The following is a 15962-nucleotide window of genomic DNA, read 5'->3' as shown; positions in this document are numbered from 1 at the left end:
ACGCTCTCCCTGCCGGGTGCTCCAGCCTCCCTAGGGGATACCTGTTTCTGTTTCTGACTGTTGCCCCTTGGGTCGCTGAGGCTTTTGTGCTGTTAGAGCAGCTCCCTGGGAGGAAGCACAGCCCCATCCAGACCTCGTTGAACCGGCTGTCTCAGTGACTTGCTCTGCTGAGTTTCATGACATGTTTTCCCATCCTGAGGATTTTTGCCAGATTGAGATCATAAAACTTCAGCCTGTAAAACGTGCAGAGGCTGGAGAAGAATTAGGCTGATTAATTTGTCATAATGGCAAAGCGCTTTTCTGTCCTCCTTCTCCCTCATTACAGAGACAATCATTCATTTTCCCTGCAAATTTGTTCCAAGTTCACTGTTACCTGCTGTGATCTGACTTTGGCTGCTGTTAATTATTTGCAGCAGAAGAGCTGCATCATGAAAAGATATGAGGTTGTTCTTGCTTTCTCATTGCTTTTAGTGTTTCCCCAGCCTGTGCTTAAAAGGGAGGGGAAAGACAGAGAAAAAAAAGAAGTTTCTTTCCTCATCGCCCTTTTTAACAAAGCCATCATTGCAAACAAGAAATGTGGGCGAAGCACGTGTGTTTCTTGCAGAAGGGGTCAGGGACCGATGACTTTCCACGTGAGCTTTGTCTCACCAAGTTCAGTGTCCTATTGAATGTGGATCGTTTGCTCCTTTTGTGTTTTTTGGTTAGTATAGGAGAGATGGACTACCTTTATTTGCCTTTCTGTTAAGCCTCAATGGAAGTTAAAGCCTGTGATACAGGAATGGTACATAGGAGACCTAAATTTGAATTTCCTGGGGCTTCTGCTTTGACTGTGGGGCGGAGGCTTGATGAACAGCACCAGAGGTTCATCCAGCAATTGCAGTAGGCTGATACTATGAGATAAATGGTGCTTTTAAATTCTTTTTTCTCTTTGTTGTTCCCTCCTTCAAGCCACATTTGCCCAGCTGTGGCACTCGCAGCATTTCAAATCGGATTAGGTGGAATCAAAGTGAAATAGGCACAAGCTGAACGTAAAGACAAAAGGAAGGAGGATGCATTGAAGGCCTCACCTCTGTGCTGTTCCTCTTCTTTCTAGAATGACAAGATGTATCCCATATCTGGCTTGCATTTGAGGCCTCTTCCTGCTATGTTCGGTGATAAAGTGCGAAGCCTGGCTCGGTGTTGAGAGATCAATCTCTCAGTGATATTTCATCCTTTATCAGCTGGTCGAGGAGAGCTATTTTTCCCCCCCCCTTCTTTAGAGCAAAGAGGAGGAAGCAGAAGCAGCTCCAGCTGTGCAGGGTTGATGGAGCCAGTCCTTACTCCGAAGCAGTGGATATTAAGGTGGTTTAAGCAGCTCAGCCAGCTGGGTCTGTATGTTTGGGCTCAGTCTGGGAGAGATGGACATGCCTGCTCAGACCGTGCCCAGGGTGATTCTGTCTGGCTGGAGCTCCAGGTGAGATAGAAACATAAAACACTGTCTTTGGGATTTCATGCAGCTGATGGGACAACGTGGGGCAGATGATGAGCCACAGAGCTTTGTCATCTTCAGGACTAAGAAATCTCAGTCCTTCTTGGGCTTTTCCTTGCTTAATAACAGGGTTCAAAACTCTGATTTCTCAGCAAACCACCTTTATGGGCAGGAAAAAAATAACTTAGAGGTACCAAATGTCACCAGCATAAATAAATTCCTACTGCTCATTTTCCAGGTGAATCAGTTGTTTTCATCTCATTCCAGCACTTTCCAATGTTAATCTCTGTGTGTCCTTGGGATGTGCTTTCTTTCACGTCCCTCAGATTTTCTTCTTGCCCAGATGAGGTGCATTTCCATGCTTTTTTTTTCTTGTTCCAGATGGGCTTTCTAATCAATATGCTTTGCCTATATTCAGTGGTGACCTGGGCCTTATTTTAGAGGTATTTAAAAGCAGTGATTTAACAATACTCTACATGAGTTTCTATTCATGTTTTCAAATCAGTAAGTCAGAGGCATCAAATTTTTTTTTAGTTTTGCCTGCAGAATTCTCTGAACTTGAGTATTTTGTTTGTGAATGCGAATAACCATACCTTGGCTCCTCCTGAGGTCTTCCTGGGCTTATTGTGGTAAAGATATCTGATGCTATGGTAAAGAAAACGATGTCCTTGTAGATCTCATTTTGTTTGCAGCTCTTCTGAGTGCAAGGTGCTGGCTATGGACATCTGAGCTGAGCCATGTCCTCTTGGGTTTGCACCTTCCCAGCTGCGGGCCATGACGACTCATGTCCAGGCAGCTGGAAATTGCACTGCTTGTCTTTTATTCCTGGATTTATTTAATATTTTTCTTTCTTAAGCCAAATTCCATTCTACCCTCCATTACATTTCTAACTCACCAGCATCCAGCCAGGCCAGTGCACTGAAGGGAACAGTGCTCTCTCTCCTCTCCCCAGTCCCTTCCCCTTGCCTTCTGTGTGCTGCTGTGAATAATTCGGCCCCTGCTGTGGCTGCCTTTCCTCTTCTCTTCAATGAGCTCTTGTGAGAAACACCAAAGGCTGTTGCCTTTGAGGCGGCTGGCCTGTGGGGCGTCTTCCCTGCAGGATTGCTCTTCTCCTGCCTCTGCCACCCTGGCAGCCCCTTTAAGGCTCTTGGAAACATGTTGTGGGCTGGGGTTGGTCCTTTAATCTCTAACAGTTCAAAGAGTCACTGGTGCTGCTGTTGATGATGGCTCCCTAGTGACATTACACCCTGCTGAAGTAAAATGCTTCGGGAATTGAGGGAAGGTGGTGTCTGCTGTCCCTGCTCAGATCCTGAGCTTTGCTGCTGTGCTTCAGATACCCCCTGTCCTGCCTGCCTCCCTCTGCGCTGCCCTAAGTCACCACAGCACCCACAGGAGGGGTGAGGATGCTCAGCAGGTCCCCAGGCTCTTCCTGCCTCTGCATCCAGGACACCTCGTATCTGCTTTTCACTCTTTCCACTCCCCACTGTCCATCTTGTTCCTGCTCGCTCTCTGCTAGGACTCCCTCACTGCCTCTGCATCTCAAAGAACAGGTTTGCAGAAGGTAAAATAAATGTTTAGCACAGCCAAGGCTATGTGTCCTTGGTTGTATAAACAGTTACAGTCATAAAGTTGTTGGGCTTTTTTGTTACATCCAGCAGAGGCTTCCCCTTATAAAGGATTTACTGTTCTCCAGGAAGACAAAAGACAGAGATATGAACCTGCAGAACAAATTCTTTCCCTGGAGCAAGAATCTGCTTTTCTATAAACACGTGGATGCTGATGCGGTCAGTGAATGAAATGTTAGGAGTATTTCTTGGATCAGACCCTGGTGAAACAAGCTGCGAGGGGCTTTGCAGGACCTTGTGTATAAGGTAGCAAACTCAATCACACTATTGCAGGACCTATAGAATGGCAAGAGCACAAGGAGGGTTGGCTCAGCAGGAATCTGCCTACCACGTTATTGTGGCTGGCTTCACCCAAGCAGTTGGGATTTGGTTGGATGAGGACAAGGTCGCAATCCCCAGCATCAGAAACAGAGACCTGAGAGGGAAAGGAAAAATTATCTGAAGGCTCTTTATCTCCTTCTTACAGCTGATTAATCAAAATAAATGGTAAGAAATAGACTTCCACCTTTAAAATGCAATTAAATGTTTCTGCTTCATTTGGATGCTCTCGGGACGCCAGGAGGCTTGGAGGTGCGTGCGGTCCCTGTGCTGGGAAGTTGTCCTAAGGCACTCTGCAGGGTCTCTTAAGTGACGCACAGCCCCCAAGCAAGTGGTTGCAGCCTGCCAAGAGCACAAAAGACCTGGTTTTACTGAAAAATATAGATAGTATTACATTAATTTTACCTATTTTATCCCCAGCCTGTTCATATGTCGGGGTTCTGCGAGTGCATGTTCTTATCTCTGTGGTCTCTTTGCAGCCTCTTATGGAAATTCCTACCTCAGCGTTGCTCTTGCTGAAGGCTTACTGAAAGTTAGGTGGATAATTGGCACCAAGTGTCTTTTGAGGTTCCTTCCTTGCCGATTTTAAAAGGGATGGACTGAAACCAAGAGGAATCTTTAACGCTTCACCTCTCCTCAACGAGGCAGCCCCTGAGTAGCACAGCACGTGTGATTTTGTGCCACTGCCACTCTTCTGGCACATGTTTCCCACAGTGATGTTCCACTGATGTGTATGTCAGGCAGCCAGAGGAGTTCCTGTTTTCCACCTTCTACCTCCAGCCTGTCCCTCGCTGCTCCTGAGTGACGTGGGCTGCTTAGCAGGCTGCTGTCAGGTATCAAGTCTGTCTTGGGCACTGCTCCACATTCAAGCAACAAAGCTTACAAATTAAGCCCCCGTCTTGGCCAATTTTGTTCCTCCACCTGGAGGATTCATTTTGGCTTGTCAGCAACTCAGTCAAACATCTGCAGTCCTGGCTGGTTCCTTTGCCAGCAGATCACCCACTTGATTTATTTGGCTCCTCTTCATTCTTGAGGACTACATTTCTCCAGGCAGGTCTCTATCCCTACATGTCACGTGCCGTCCAGGCTCAGCTTTGCTCATTCCTTTGATGTACTTGGACTGGAGATGAAGGCAATCCTAAAACAGATTGGCTGGGGTTTGTTGTTGGTTTTTTTTGTTTGTTTTGTTTTGTTTTTGGTGGTTTTTTGTTGTTTTAGACTTAAAATTCTAAAAGTCCTTCTCAGCTGCTTTCTGGGAGTCCTTGGTGGAGTCCTCCTGGGTTCTGTGTTTCTTTCCACTCATTCTGAATAGTGCTTTGGCTTCACTAGACGAAGGGTTCTCCCATTTTAAGATCTGAGATTTCATGAGATCACATGTAGCTCAGCTGTGTTGTTCTGAATGAGGAGCTAATTACCTATGCTGTTATCATGAGCCCGGTTAGTGATAGCACTAACAGTGATGCTATATCATCTCTCTCTGCCTTTTCCCTCTGAGTGGGAAGCATTTCTGCCTGCTTTCTAAGCAGAAAACTTGAATTGCAGAGGTTTAATTGTGTGATCAGTCTTGCAGCAGGCCTGCTGTCACTGGCCCTGGGAGTGTGCCATGAAACCCAAGACCAGTAGGCACATTACATGATGCTCCATCTCAGATCTCTACTGTCATATAGGGAAGTTAATCAGAGACTCAGGGGATGAAGATTGTGGGTTTGGTTTTTTTTTTTTTCTTTTTGGTTGTTGTGACAGTATTTTTAATTTAAGTCCAGCATGGATGAAGTACTTGTAAGAATTTCCTTGGTTTATAGTCTTTTACTGACCCTGGTGGTTACTCATGAGTTGACCTTGTCTCTTTTGTGGCTTGGGGAGCTCTTGAATTTCCCTGAAGTGGCTATTCCAGTGCATATTTACACAGAGATTTATTTTACTCTTCCACCCACCAAGGTGATAAGCAACAATCATCCATTTTCCTGGTGACTTTAAGCACCGACTACTCTTGAGAAGAAAAATGTGACAACATTGAGCTTGACTGGTATGGCATATGGTTTCCATGATGAATGCCCTTCCCTGAATTGTGTTTGTTCCTGCTGTCTCTATAGAACCAGTTATTCACAACTGTCATGTTGTAACTAAAATGCATGGTAGTCATCTACCCAGGCAGACTCGCCTTCCCCTAAAGCAGCGTCTCCTGTTGCTGTGCTGCGTGTAAAAGCACCGACCTTTCAGCCTTCTTCCTTCTAATGCCTCCCCAGGCAGTGCGGAAAGGTGGATGTTTTGGGGAGCTTTTGGGGCACGTGGTGGTCGATGAGAGCCAAGGATGAAAATGGGTGAACCTCTCTCAATATTCCTCATTCCAGAATTGGCTGAACTGTGGAGGACCGGCTATGAAGAAAGCCCTGGAGGCAAAGCTGGGCAAGAGGCAGTGTATTTCCTGCTCAGGTTTCCTTTCTGGTAATTTGGGAGATTTTTGCAAGTCAGTGGCATAAATAGCAATTTTGCTGAACAAAAAAGGAAACTTATTTAGTGCTACCAAACCTTCCCATGGGACTTTCTGTGTTTTCATTTAGAATTGGCAGGATAACCTCAGCTGAAATATTTTTAGTTGAAATACAGCATTTTGATAGAAATTTTTCCTTATTTCTTGGAATATGCTCTGAAATGTTGTTGAAAAGCTCTCAAACAGAATTTCTGGGAGTTTTCCAGTTGCTGCAAATGGAGAATATTTCAGTTCCTGAATGGTGATGAGCGTAGTGGAAGAGAGACGTACGCATGCTCTTATCAATACATTTCAGAAAGAAAAGCACAGTCTTTTGGCAAGTTCCAGCTTCATCAAACCTCTTTTATCTCCTGGAGATAGGAGAAAGAGCAAGTGATGCATTGCTTCAGCAGGAAGACCATACACCGAAACCCTCCAGTCTTCAACCTGGATGATTTTGCTACAGCTCTGTAGCACTCAGAAGACGACAGCAGAGACACCAGGTACTGTCTTCTCCTGGAACTCGCCCTCCCAACCTCTACAGCAGTGCCAGCTCCAGGGAACAGCGCGGCACAGGTGGCCTTAACCTCAGCAACATTCCTCACTGGTGTCTTGCAAAAAGTATTCATGGCCCTACAGAAACTACTGAAGGTTTGCAACTTAGCACAGATTCTCCCTCATTTTCTTACATGTTTAAAGTTGGGATTAAAGGGACAAGTCCTAGGTAGCTTTTACGTTCTTTGGGCCAGAGAGGAGCTGGCAGAGGATGAAAGGCTTTGCAAGGAAAGCTCTCCCTTGCCTGCTCCTGAGGGGCGAGGGAGCAGTGCCATGGCTCATCTGCTGTCCTTCCTGCCTGCTGCAGTCCTTTGAGACTCCCCACTGGGTGTTGCCTCCCCGATCCGATACAGCCCGGCTCTGGGAAATGTGTGGTGACATGAGCCTGTAACGCAGGAAGCGTAGCCCCTCCACGCCTGGCAGTTTATATATGCATGTTGTCACCTTGTGCTGTCTGATCTCATTCCTCCCCCTCCAGAGAGAAATCAAAACTGAGAGGAGGTCCGTGGCCCCGACCAGCAGGCACTGAACCAGAAATGAGAACATTAAAAAGGAAGAGGAAGAAAATAGGCGATCCAGCTGACACGTGCAGGATCCTGAATCACCCAGCAGACACGTGCTGAATGCCAAGGAGAAGCTGTCGGTTCAGAGACATGTTTCGGCTTCCTCTATTTCAAGGATGGGGTCATGGGCTGTGCTGTCAGGTGGGGGACAGGAGAGGGGAGTCAGGAGACTGGGATGCACTGCCAAAATCAAGATAACTTCTCAGCTGATGGCAGCTCTCACGTCAGTGGCTGGTACCGGTGTATGTAGCAGTGCTGAGCCAAGTTCTCCCCCCGGTTCCTTCTCCACGGGTCAGACAGTCCTGCCAAAGAAGCAAAAGCGTTAGATTTGAAGGGTAAAGTGTAGCCTGTGACTATAAAGCTGCCTCTGGCACTTGCAGCTCCTTTTCCCCATTTCCCCATTCTTCTTCCTTCCTCCCATCTCTTGCTCCTTTCTGATTTCTGAAGCGCTCGTGTGGGAAACAAACAGGTGATTAGGTGGGATTTTAGTCAAGAACAGTGGTTAACTAAAGGTTTCCAACAATTAACAGTTAACTGAAGATTTAAAAGGCACAGCAAAGTTAAGATTTCAAAACGTTGAGCGGGCGAGCCGTGGGTATACACGAGGGACAAACGCCTGATCCCACATTTAACCGTGTCGCTTAGGCTGTTGTGGGAGTCGCTCCGGTGTGTGCTCAAAGCGAGGGTTTGCAGAGCCTGGTTCAGAGCTCTGTGGATGGCAGATGGGCATGTACATCTCCAGGTGGGGCATCAGAAGCCTCCCAGAGGTGATATGAATTAGCTTGGGGAAAGCCCTAGCGTGGGTGTCTTGGGGCAGGTGGCTGCGCTATTGTCTCAGCATTATATCAAGCTAGGCAATGGGATGTACTCAGACAAGGTTTTTGCAATGGTTGGATGAACCGTACTTTCTGACTCCCCTGTACAGTCTGGTTCTAATGATTTGATGTCAAGACACTTGCTTTCCATGTGATTTTAGCAAATAGCAGGATCATTGTTACCCTCAACTCAGAGAGATCGCCTGGGCTATTTCACCTTAACCCCAGAGTACCCATCCTCACTTGTACGTCTGTCTCGTATGAATTGTTTTTGTGAAAGCTGGCTTAAACCTGAGAGAACTCTGAGAGAGGCTGACAGGGAAGAAAGGGACTGCTCGTGCCTCTGTGACACAATACTGTGCTTCTAGAGGAAATTCTGCTGTGGGCTGAGTGCGTGGAGGGACGGAGGGCAGATTTTAGTGCTGGGGATATTATTTGTATTGCTTGACTGGAGAGGTGTATGTGGTTGTGCGTCAGGACCTTGTTATGATGGATATGGTGCGGTCCCAGGAAACCGAAGTGTGTGCACGTGGCAGTTTGCAGTCCTATTTCAGGATGAGAGAGGCAGAGAAACAGCTGAGCTACAATCAAAGTAGTATTTCATTGGACAACAACCTGTAACGTGCTGTGGTTTCCACTCACTACTGCTGTCATCGACTTCACAGGCTTTGTGAACACAATCTGAAGGATGAGAGAAGGGCTGCGTATTTTCCCTGACCACTTGTGATGAGCCTTTTCATTCTTCTCTCTCCGTAGTGAATTTGCCAAAGAACGAGAGAGGGTAGAAAATCGTCGAGCTTTCCTGAAACTCCGTAGGCAGCAGCAAATTGAACGGGAGCTAAATGGGTACTTGGAGTGGATCTTCAAAGCAGGTAAGGCAAGACATCTCGTCTTGGTTCAATATGTTTTGTGGCAAGTAGAGTCTGTGATGACACAGGACAAGGGCCCCACAACTAGTCCTCGGTGCTGCTGGCCATTGACATAATCCAAGGCTAGAGAGAGTTTAGCCAGCACGTGTTGTTTTGGTTGGGCTTGTTTCTGAGCAGTCACACTAAAGTTATTGAAAAGATCTCAGTTTGGTAAAGCAAAACTAAAGGAGCTAGGCCAACTTTCTTTATTGCCAAGATCAAAGCAATTGTCTTAATACAGTATAATATAAAAAGTGATACAGTGCCCAAAGTCTCCACAGTGGGGAAACTGTTCCCTTATATGAGTCATTTATATTTTATTTACTTTCCACCACAGCTGTTTTATAAGCCTCTCTTGCTACGACGGTAAAATACACCTGAGTATCCTTTTTATGAGCCACAAAGATCACTTTTGTGAAACTCACCCCAGCACGTATTAACATTGTTTTATAACTATTATAACTGAACATTGCACTTTATTGCCAGTCGTGAGCAACTTTAACAAGGACCCAAACACACTAATTTAACAAAAAATAGCACGCTTTTCTTTTCCTTTATATCGGACAGTAAAGATTTCCAATAACCTTTCGGCGTTATAAGGTAGCTGATATATATATTGACATAACCACAGTGCAATTTATTCACATAGCATCAAGAAAACTTCTGGGGCTAATTTGCTTCCTTGCTTGCTTTTCTGAGAAGCTGAAACATGAGTAAAGTGCAAATGCCTTTTAAAGCACTGATGGGGAGAAAAAGAAGCAGTGGTTTCTCAAATAGATTTTCACGCGCCTTTCTAGGCAGATCAAGTTCATCCTTGCCCTTTACAAACGGGGAAACTGAGATCCAACATGATATAGTGACGTGCCTGATGCCGGCTGATAGACTGGTGGCACAACTGGCGCTCTGTGGTGCTCCTAAACCGTGGGCTGGCCCCATACTAAAAGCCCCGTCATCGTTCCCTGGTTTGAAAGCCATGCTGATGCTAGAGGCCTGATGTGCTAAAACGGGCTTGCACAAGCCAGTAATTGTAGGGTTGTAACGACTCGTTGGAGCACGGCAGGGGCCAGAGCATCCTGGGGCTAGTCTGTGTTGATGTGGCTCTTTTTCTGGATTTACAGCTTGTGTTTTATGCGCGAGGCTCGGGTGCCAGTATTTGGAAGAGCACTTTTCACGTGACTCCTGCTGCTTTGCCTCTGCTCTCTCCTCCGAAGCTGCGTGCCCAGGGGTGCGGGGCTCTGCCCGCCTGCAGGTGCCCTGGGAGCACTGGGGAGGCGGCTGCGGTACCTCCCCAGAGGGCAGGGGTCTGGGCATGAGTTCTGGCAACCTGGCCAGAGAGGGAAAAGACTGGAGCATGGAAATGTAAAATAGGAAGAAGTAGCAACAGTTTTACAGTGGCTTGAACCCGGTATTTCCCGTAGCGCTATACAGAGCGACAGCTGACTGCCAGTCATATTGACGGACTTATGCCCACTGCCGCTGTTCGACAGCAGCTGCCCTCAGTAAGGTAACCACACTTCATTCTGCGGTTCTGTAGGATTCAAAAAAAAAAGAATCGTTCGCTTTCCTTTCCATTTATAGCTTGTCTTCCCATTTGTTTACCGTTTTTCTGCTACCTCAAACTCAAATGAATTAATGGTTTATCCAGTGGCTGAAGCAGAGTGCACCGTGGTTCTCCCCTGGCTCTAGTGCCGTCTTGCTTTTAAGGCTCTCGTGACTTCTCAGTCCCTTAATCCTGGTCTCCCCATCAGTAAAATAAAGATGAGGATTCCCTTGCAGGGATGTGGGTTGCTTCATTTCACATTGCTGACCGTTCTACCAAGAAGAGCTATGCAGAAGCCATTAGCTGAATTTGTCTGAAAGCTGAGGCGAAGAAGTTATGAAATGTACAGCCAATCTCTGCTCCCACTTTGCATCCGTGTGAGAATGGCTATTCTATGTCTGTGTTGCTAGTGCTGAATAAATGCCACATCAATACAGAGTGAAAATGATGTAAAATGGCAGTCTTTTTATTTTGTCCAATAACACAAGATCCAGAAGGTTTTCTAGAACAGGGAAGTATATGCAAAATAGCTGAATCAGGGAATAACAAAAATATTCTGTAAAGGCATTCTTGAAAATACAATAGGAATATTAAAAAAGCTTCCTTGTACAGCTGAATAATAACAATAAAATCGACTTAGCAGTGTTAGTAAATCTTTGAATACAAAAGGTAGCGTGAAGGCTAACCAAAACAGGGAATTGAGTGTTTAGAATTCAGGCACTGAAATCTGGGCCTGTACCACCGATGGGGATTTCCCATTTCCGTTTTAGAGGCCAGGATTTCAGCTGTGAAATGGTCATGAATATCCAAACTAGATAATCAGTCTTCCTTGTGTGGGACAATGGCCAAAGCTAACTGCTTGGGTGGAGGGGGGGGGAGGAAAACAGCCAGGGAGGACGGTCACACGCCATCCAGCCTCCACAGGAGTGTCTTTTAACAGCCCGAAGCTGTGAGATGTAATAAGCTGTTTGCATAAAAGAAAGAGAAAAAGCTCTTGGTGTTCTGCTCAAATGTAACTCTGGAGGATTTTTCTGTTATTCACACAAATATTTAATTGCTTTTAAATCCTTCTTGCATCCTTGAGCTCATTGAATCTTGTAGCAAGGAGTTCCACGTGTTAACAGTTGGTTTGATTTTAAAACACAAACCAACCCACCAAATAGCATGTCCTGTCCTCAAATTTAAACACGTTGCCTTTCTGCAGTGAGAGGAAGAGCTCAGGAGTGCACTTCTTACTTCTTTTTGTCACCCTTCTTTCTGTGATACCCCTCTACCTTGTTTCATCTTACTTTTTGTGCTCTAAAGCATGCAGAACCAATCTGCTCAGTCCCCTCTCTTCTTACCAAAGGCCCTCCAGGCTTCTAATATTTATAGTATCCTCCCTGAGCATTTTGTTTGTTCATTTTTTCTCATTTACTTTTGATGCAGGTTAGGAAGAGTGGAAAGCTGCATTCTAGTGATTTGTAAAGTGGCATCTTAATACTTGATCTGATTGTTTTGCTCTGTAATGTTTTACATATTCTGAGTAGTTGCTGGAGCTGGAAAGATTTCCTTGTTCTTGGTAGTGCTCAAGTTTTTACCTCAAGGGCTGTTACAGGGTTTAGGACCCAGGAAAGTATTTGAGTGACTAATATCACTCTTTCACCTATGCATTACCTCCCATCTGTCAACCATGACTTTAATTTAACATTGTGCTCATTATTTATTGACTACTCCGGAGTGTCTTTAACGTTTCTCCCAGCCTTCTGGAGTCGTAATCTGAATGATGTTATATCACCTCTTGCTGTGCGTATTGCATTACAAAGGTGGTTTGGGTAAAATTCTGGGATTGTTTACTATCAACCCGTTGTTATACCGAAATTGTAGACTGTCGAGTGCTCCAGAAGAAAACAATGGGTCTTTGTTTTCTACCTCTTAAGTGCTGTCTGACTCAAGCGTGTTCCAGACCTGGTCTAATGACTTGTCTTACCTCGCTGTTGGAAGAATGAAACTTCTTTAATAGCCTGGCTCTTGAGTAACTGCCTCTTACATTTTTCTTTTTTTTTTTTTTTCCGGTGGTTCTTTTAATATTTTCCCAGTGGTAAAATAAGAGTACAAAAAGGAAGAAAATATTAATAAGGTGCTTGTGAAGTTTTCAGTGAGGTACCTTGGCACAGCTGAAAGATTTTGGTGCCAGCTCGTTATTGATAAATCACCAGAAGTGCAGCTATGGTTGAAACTGAAGCAAAGATAGCTCAGGCTCTTTTAAATGTGGATTGTTTAATATACTCGGCAGCATATCTGCCTGAGTTGTTGATGTGCTTAACAAATGCCTTCTTAACAAAGGGATGGGGAACAAAAGAGAAAATCATGACACAGATCGTATGCTGAAGTGCTGAATTTAGATGTGCATGACTTGAAAGAAAAAAATCAACCCATTCTATGACCAATTTCCTTAACGTTTGAATTGGCTTTCTTCACTGAGGATTATACAGAGGCCAGGTATGAAGTTTCTAGCTTTACCTATTTCTCAGGTGCATGCCAAAGAATGAATACATAAGGTAGTCAGGAGGGTTTAAATATTTTCAAATGAGCTAATAGGTGTTATCTTGTAAAATTCCTATATCATAAGGCCAAGCAAGGAAAATTGTAACTCAGTAGAGTCTTTCTGAGAATGTCAAGAAGAAATGTTGTAAATGTTGTGCCACCTTAAATGACTTCTAAATCTATAAGGGTCTTCAAATCCGTAAGATTTCCAGTCTTATAAAACTAGTGTGAGTTACAGGTCAAAAGCAATGATCAAGTCCTATCATTTCTTGAATCTCATAGAATTTAGGCCAAAAATTCATATGGTAATTGCCACGTCAAACTCATAAACATTGACTCTCTGTATTGTTTGGAAGTGAACTGTATGGAACAGTCAGAAACAGACCTGTAATCTTAAATTTATTCTTGAAGAATGAAGTCAACTCTTTGTTTTTTAGTAAGCTCTTTAAAGGGACCCGCTCTTCCCACCTCTAGAAGTTAGCTGATGTAGGTGTAAAAATCAGTGCTTCGCACTGTGTTGATCCGTTAGGTATGAGACAACAGTTCTCTTCCCCAAATGCCTCTGCAACCAGTATCAAATTAAGTCTTGCTGGTGATGAGCAAACCCTGTCCTGTTCCACCCACTGCGTGCTGGGACAGGCTCTGCTCTTCGTTTCATGTTGTCATTGGGCTCTGTGCATGGGCAGTAGCGAGTCAGTTTGAAATTGTGCCTTCAGAGGAATTAAAAAGTGGTGAAGCCAAGCAACGTAATCCATGCAAATGATTTTGCCACCACTGCTTTCTCCATTAAACTCCTCAAAAGTGCAGCAACTCTGAGGCTGTCATGCTGCATTTCCAGCGGAGAGCAGAGAGCTAGAACTTCTCTGCACAGACGGAAGCCCTTATAAGCCCACAAATATTCTTTTGAAGGTGTTTCTCTTATCTTACAAGGGCACGCATCATTTTGAAAACACTTTGCTCAGATACTGGAAGTCTTTCAGTTCAGAGCTAATCAAGTTGCATGTCTTTTGCATTTTAATTCTCTCCAAGTCCATCTCTTTCGCACAGCACCAATTCTGAGTGTTCCTTTTCTCCTGGCATAAGCAGGCCTTGGGAATGTGTTTAACCTCTCTTCCAGCTCACTGTAACTCGAATGCCGTTCCTTGACAGGACAAAGTTTTATGAACCTCAGGTTTCAGCTTTCTGTAGCAGAAAACAAAGCAACAAGCCCCTTTATACAGCTGGGAAACTACACTTAGATCAACGAAAAAGGGCAGCAATGTGTGTGAGGTGGCAAGGGAGGATAATTGCCAGAAAAACAAATTAGAGTTCCCTGTGAGAGTGTGATGGCTTCTTCTGAGGGATGCATTTTTATTCATTTTTTTCTATTTAACAAGTCTGAAGCTTCAGCATTTAAATTCAGTTGTTCTTCCTTTTTTCTAACTTCTGTTGCCTGTTGAACATGAGCTATTTCCTATAATCCACTCTTCTTTTGAGCCCACGTGTGCTATCTCCCCATGCCAAAGAGAAAGAGGAGCACCATGTTCCTCTGCTGCTTTGCCTGTATTGTTCAGCTTGCCAGTTCCTCGGTAGGTTTGCCTTTATTTCCAGCCCTGTAGCATGCTGTGTGTTGTCAGTATTTAATGACCAGCAATTAATCTTACTGCTGAGACACCTCTCTCTCTGATATCCTAGTGAAGCCTCTGTGCCTGTTTGGAGGCTAGAAGTTGCTGAGCTGATACTGACTCTTTGTTGAATATCTCTTCTAATGTACAGGCACCGTTGTTTAGAGGTTTTTCAGGTGTCCTAATTATCTTCTTCCAGTCTCTGTGTTACAGCGATGACTAAAGGCAATGCAACTTCTGATCCTCTGCTTAGGATGCTGTATGGTTAAAAAAAAGAATCCTAGCAATGATGACTAGCCTGCTGAGCTGTCTCTTTTAGCAGGCTTTAAAAACGATGTAAAGCCCCACTAGGGTAGTTGTGGTCCTGTGGCTTCCCAGAGGATACAGGAGTGTCTATCAAGGGAGAGAACGGGGGAGCAGAGCTGGAGGGGAGTCAGGCTTGAGGGAATTCCATAGGTGAAACCTGGGGTTGGTTTATTGTAAAGGAAGAGTAAAACTGAGCCCTGGCGAGGTATGTCGATGGGTGGAGATATGTTTGGGCACCCACTCAGGGCTCTAAATTTAGGGCAAAGGCTCAGCTGGTTTGCAGAGTTGTCTTTGGAGAGGAAGAATGTGCTTTGTAGGTGAAGATACGTTGACATCAAATTGTCGAACCTGACAAATTCTGAGGTCCTGCTGGCGTTTATCACTCTGGTTTCTGAAACCTCAGTATGGTTAAATCTCTCATCAGTCTAGCCATAGGTGACACTGGAACATCAGATGGCATCAGCACGCCATTGTAAATCATGATGATAATGTATCCATATCATTCACTGTGCCCTGAGGCGATTCAGGGACTCAGGATTGTTCCTCCCCTGCTGCCCAAAGGACAGTGGAGAGTCATAACAAGTTATTACAGGAACATGCAAAACAAGAGGCCACTTGGAAACTGGGGAAAATAAGAATTTCTTTTCCTTCTCGGAGTTGGAGATCTTTGAAAGGAACGAGTGCAATGGTGTTCCTCCTGCACTGGTACGAATCAAGTGCAGAATTGGGCTTCCAGCTGAGCAAATAGGCTCACTCTTTCCTGGAACAAGACGCGACTGAAACCAACAACCCTCAGAGCATTGACCAGCAAGTGTGCTGGGTCTGGCTGAGCTCTTCCTTCTGCAGACACCTCTCTCTTGCATTACACTCATCTGGGTGTACCACTGAAGAGCAGCTGCCTGTCTCCTGACCTTTGCTAGCTCATTACTTCTGTTGCTTACCACCTGCATGGCAGCATGTCTGCTCCTGCAGCAGCTTGTGTTAGTCCATTTAATTACTAAATGCTGTCTAAAAGTCAGCTTCTTTTTCTTGGAGTGGCAGAAGAGCTCCTCTGGGGTGTGCTCTCTTTCCTGGGCTTTCTCTTTGTCACAAGACCTAAATGGTCCACCGGTTTTGAATTTTCACTGCAATTTTCTAGTAGGTAACACAGGAAAAAATGCGTCTGTGCTATGCAGAGGAGCACAAAATCGAGAACCCCAAAGTACCAATGGCTGAACTAATCCTTGGATCCAAAAGAGTGCAGGCACATCTGCATGGCACGATT

The 15962-nt window shown here is 45.0% G+C and overlaps 1 protein-coding gene across 1 annotated transcript in view; it reads left to right on the top strand.

Moving 5' to 3' along the window:
- Positions 1–15962, top strand: part of CACNA1B (calcium voltage-gated channel subunit alpha1 B) — a 300428-nt gene that overhangs the window by 142664 nt on the left and 141802 nt on the right. Inside the window, exon 8 of the mRNA XM_064468537.1 lies at positions 8571–8686. Within this exon, the coding sequence (XP_064324607.1) occupies positions 8571–8686 (116 nt within the window). The remainder of the gene's footprint in view (positions 1–8570; positions 8687–15962) is intronic.

This window comes from Phalacrocorax carbo, chromosome 18 (genome assembly GCF_963921805.1).
Source record: "Phalacrocorax carbo chromosome 18, bPhaCar2.1, whole genome shotgun sequence".
Classification (NCBI taxonomy): Eukaryota; Metazoa; Chordata; class Aves; order Suliformes; family Phalacrocoracidae; genus Phalacrocorax; species Phalacrocorax carbo.
The sequence above is the reverse complement of the archived record's forward strand: the minus strand, read 5'-3'. Positions and strand labels throughout refer to the sequence as shown.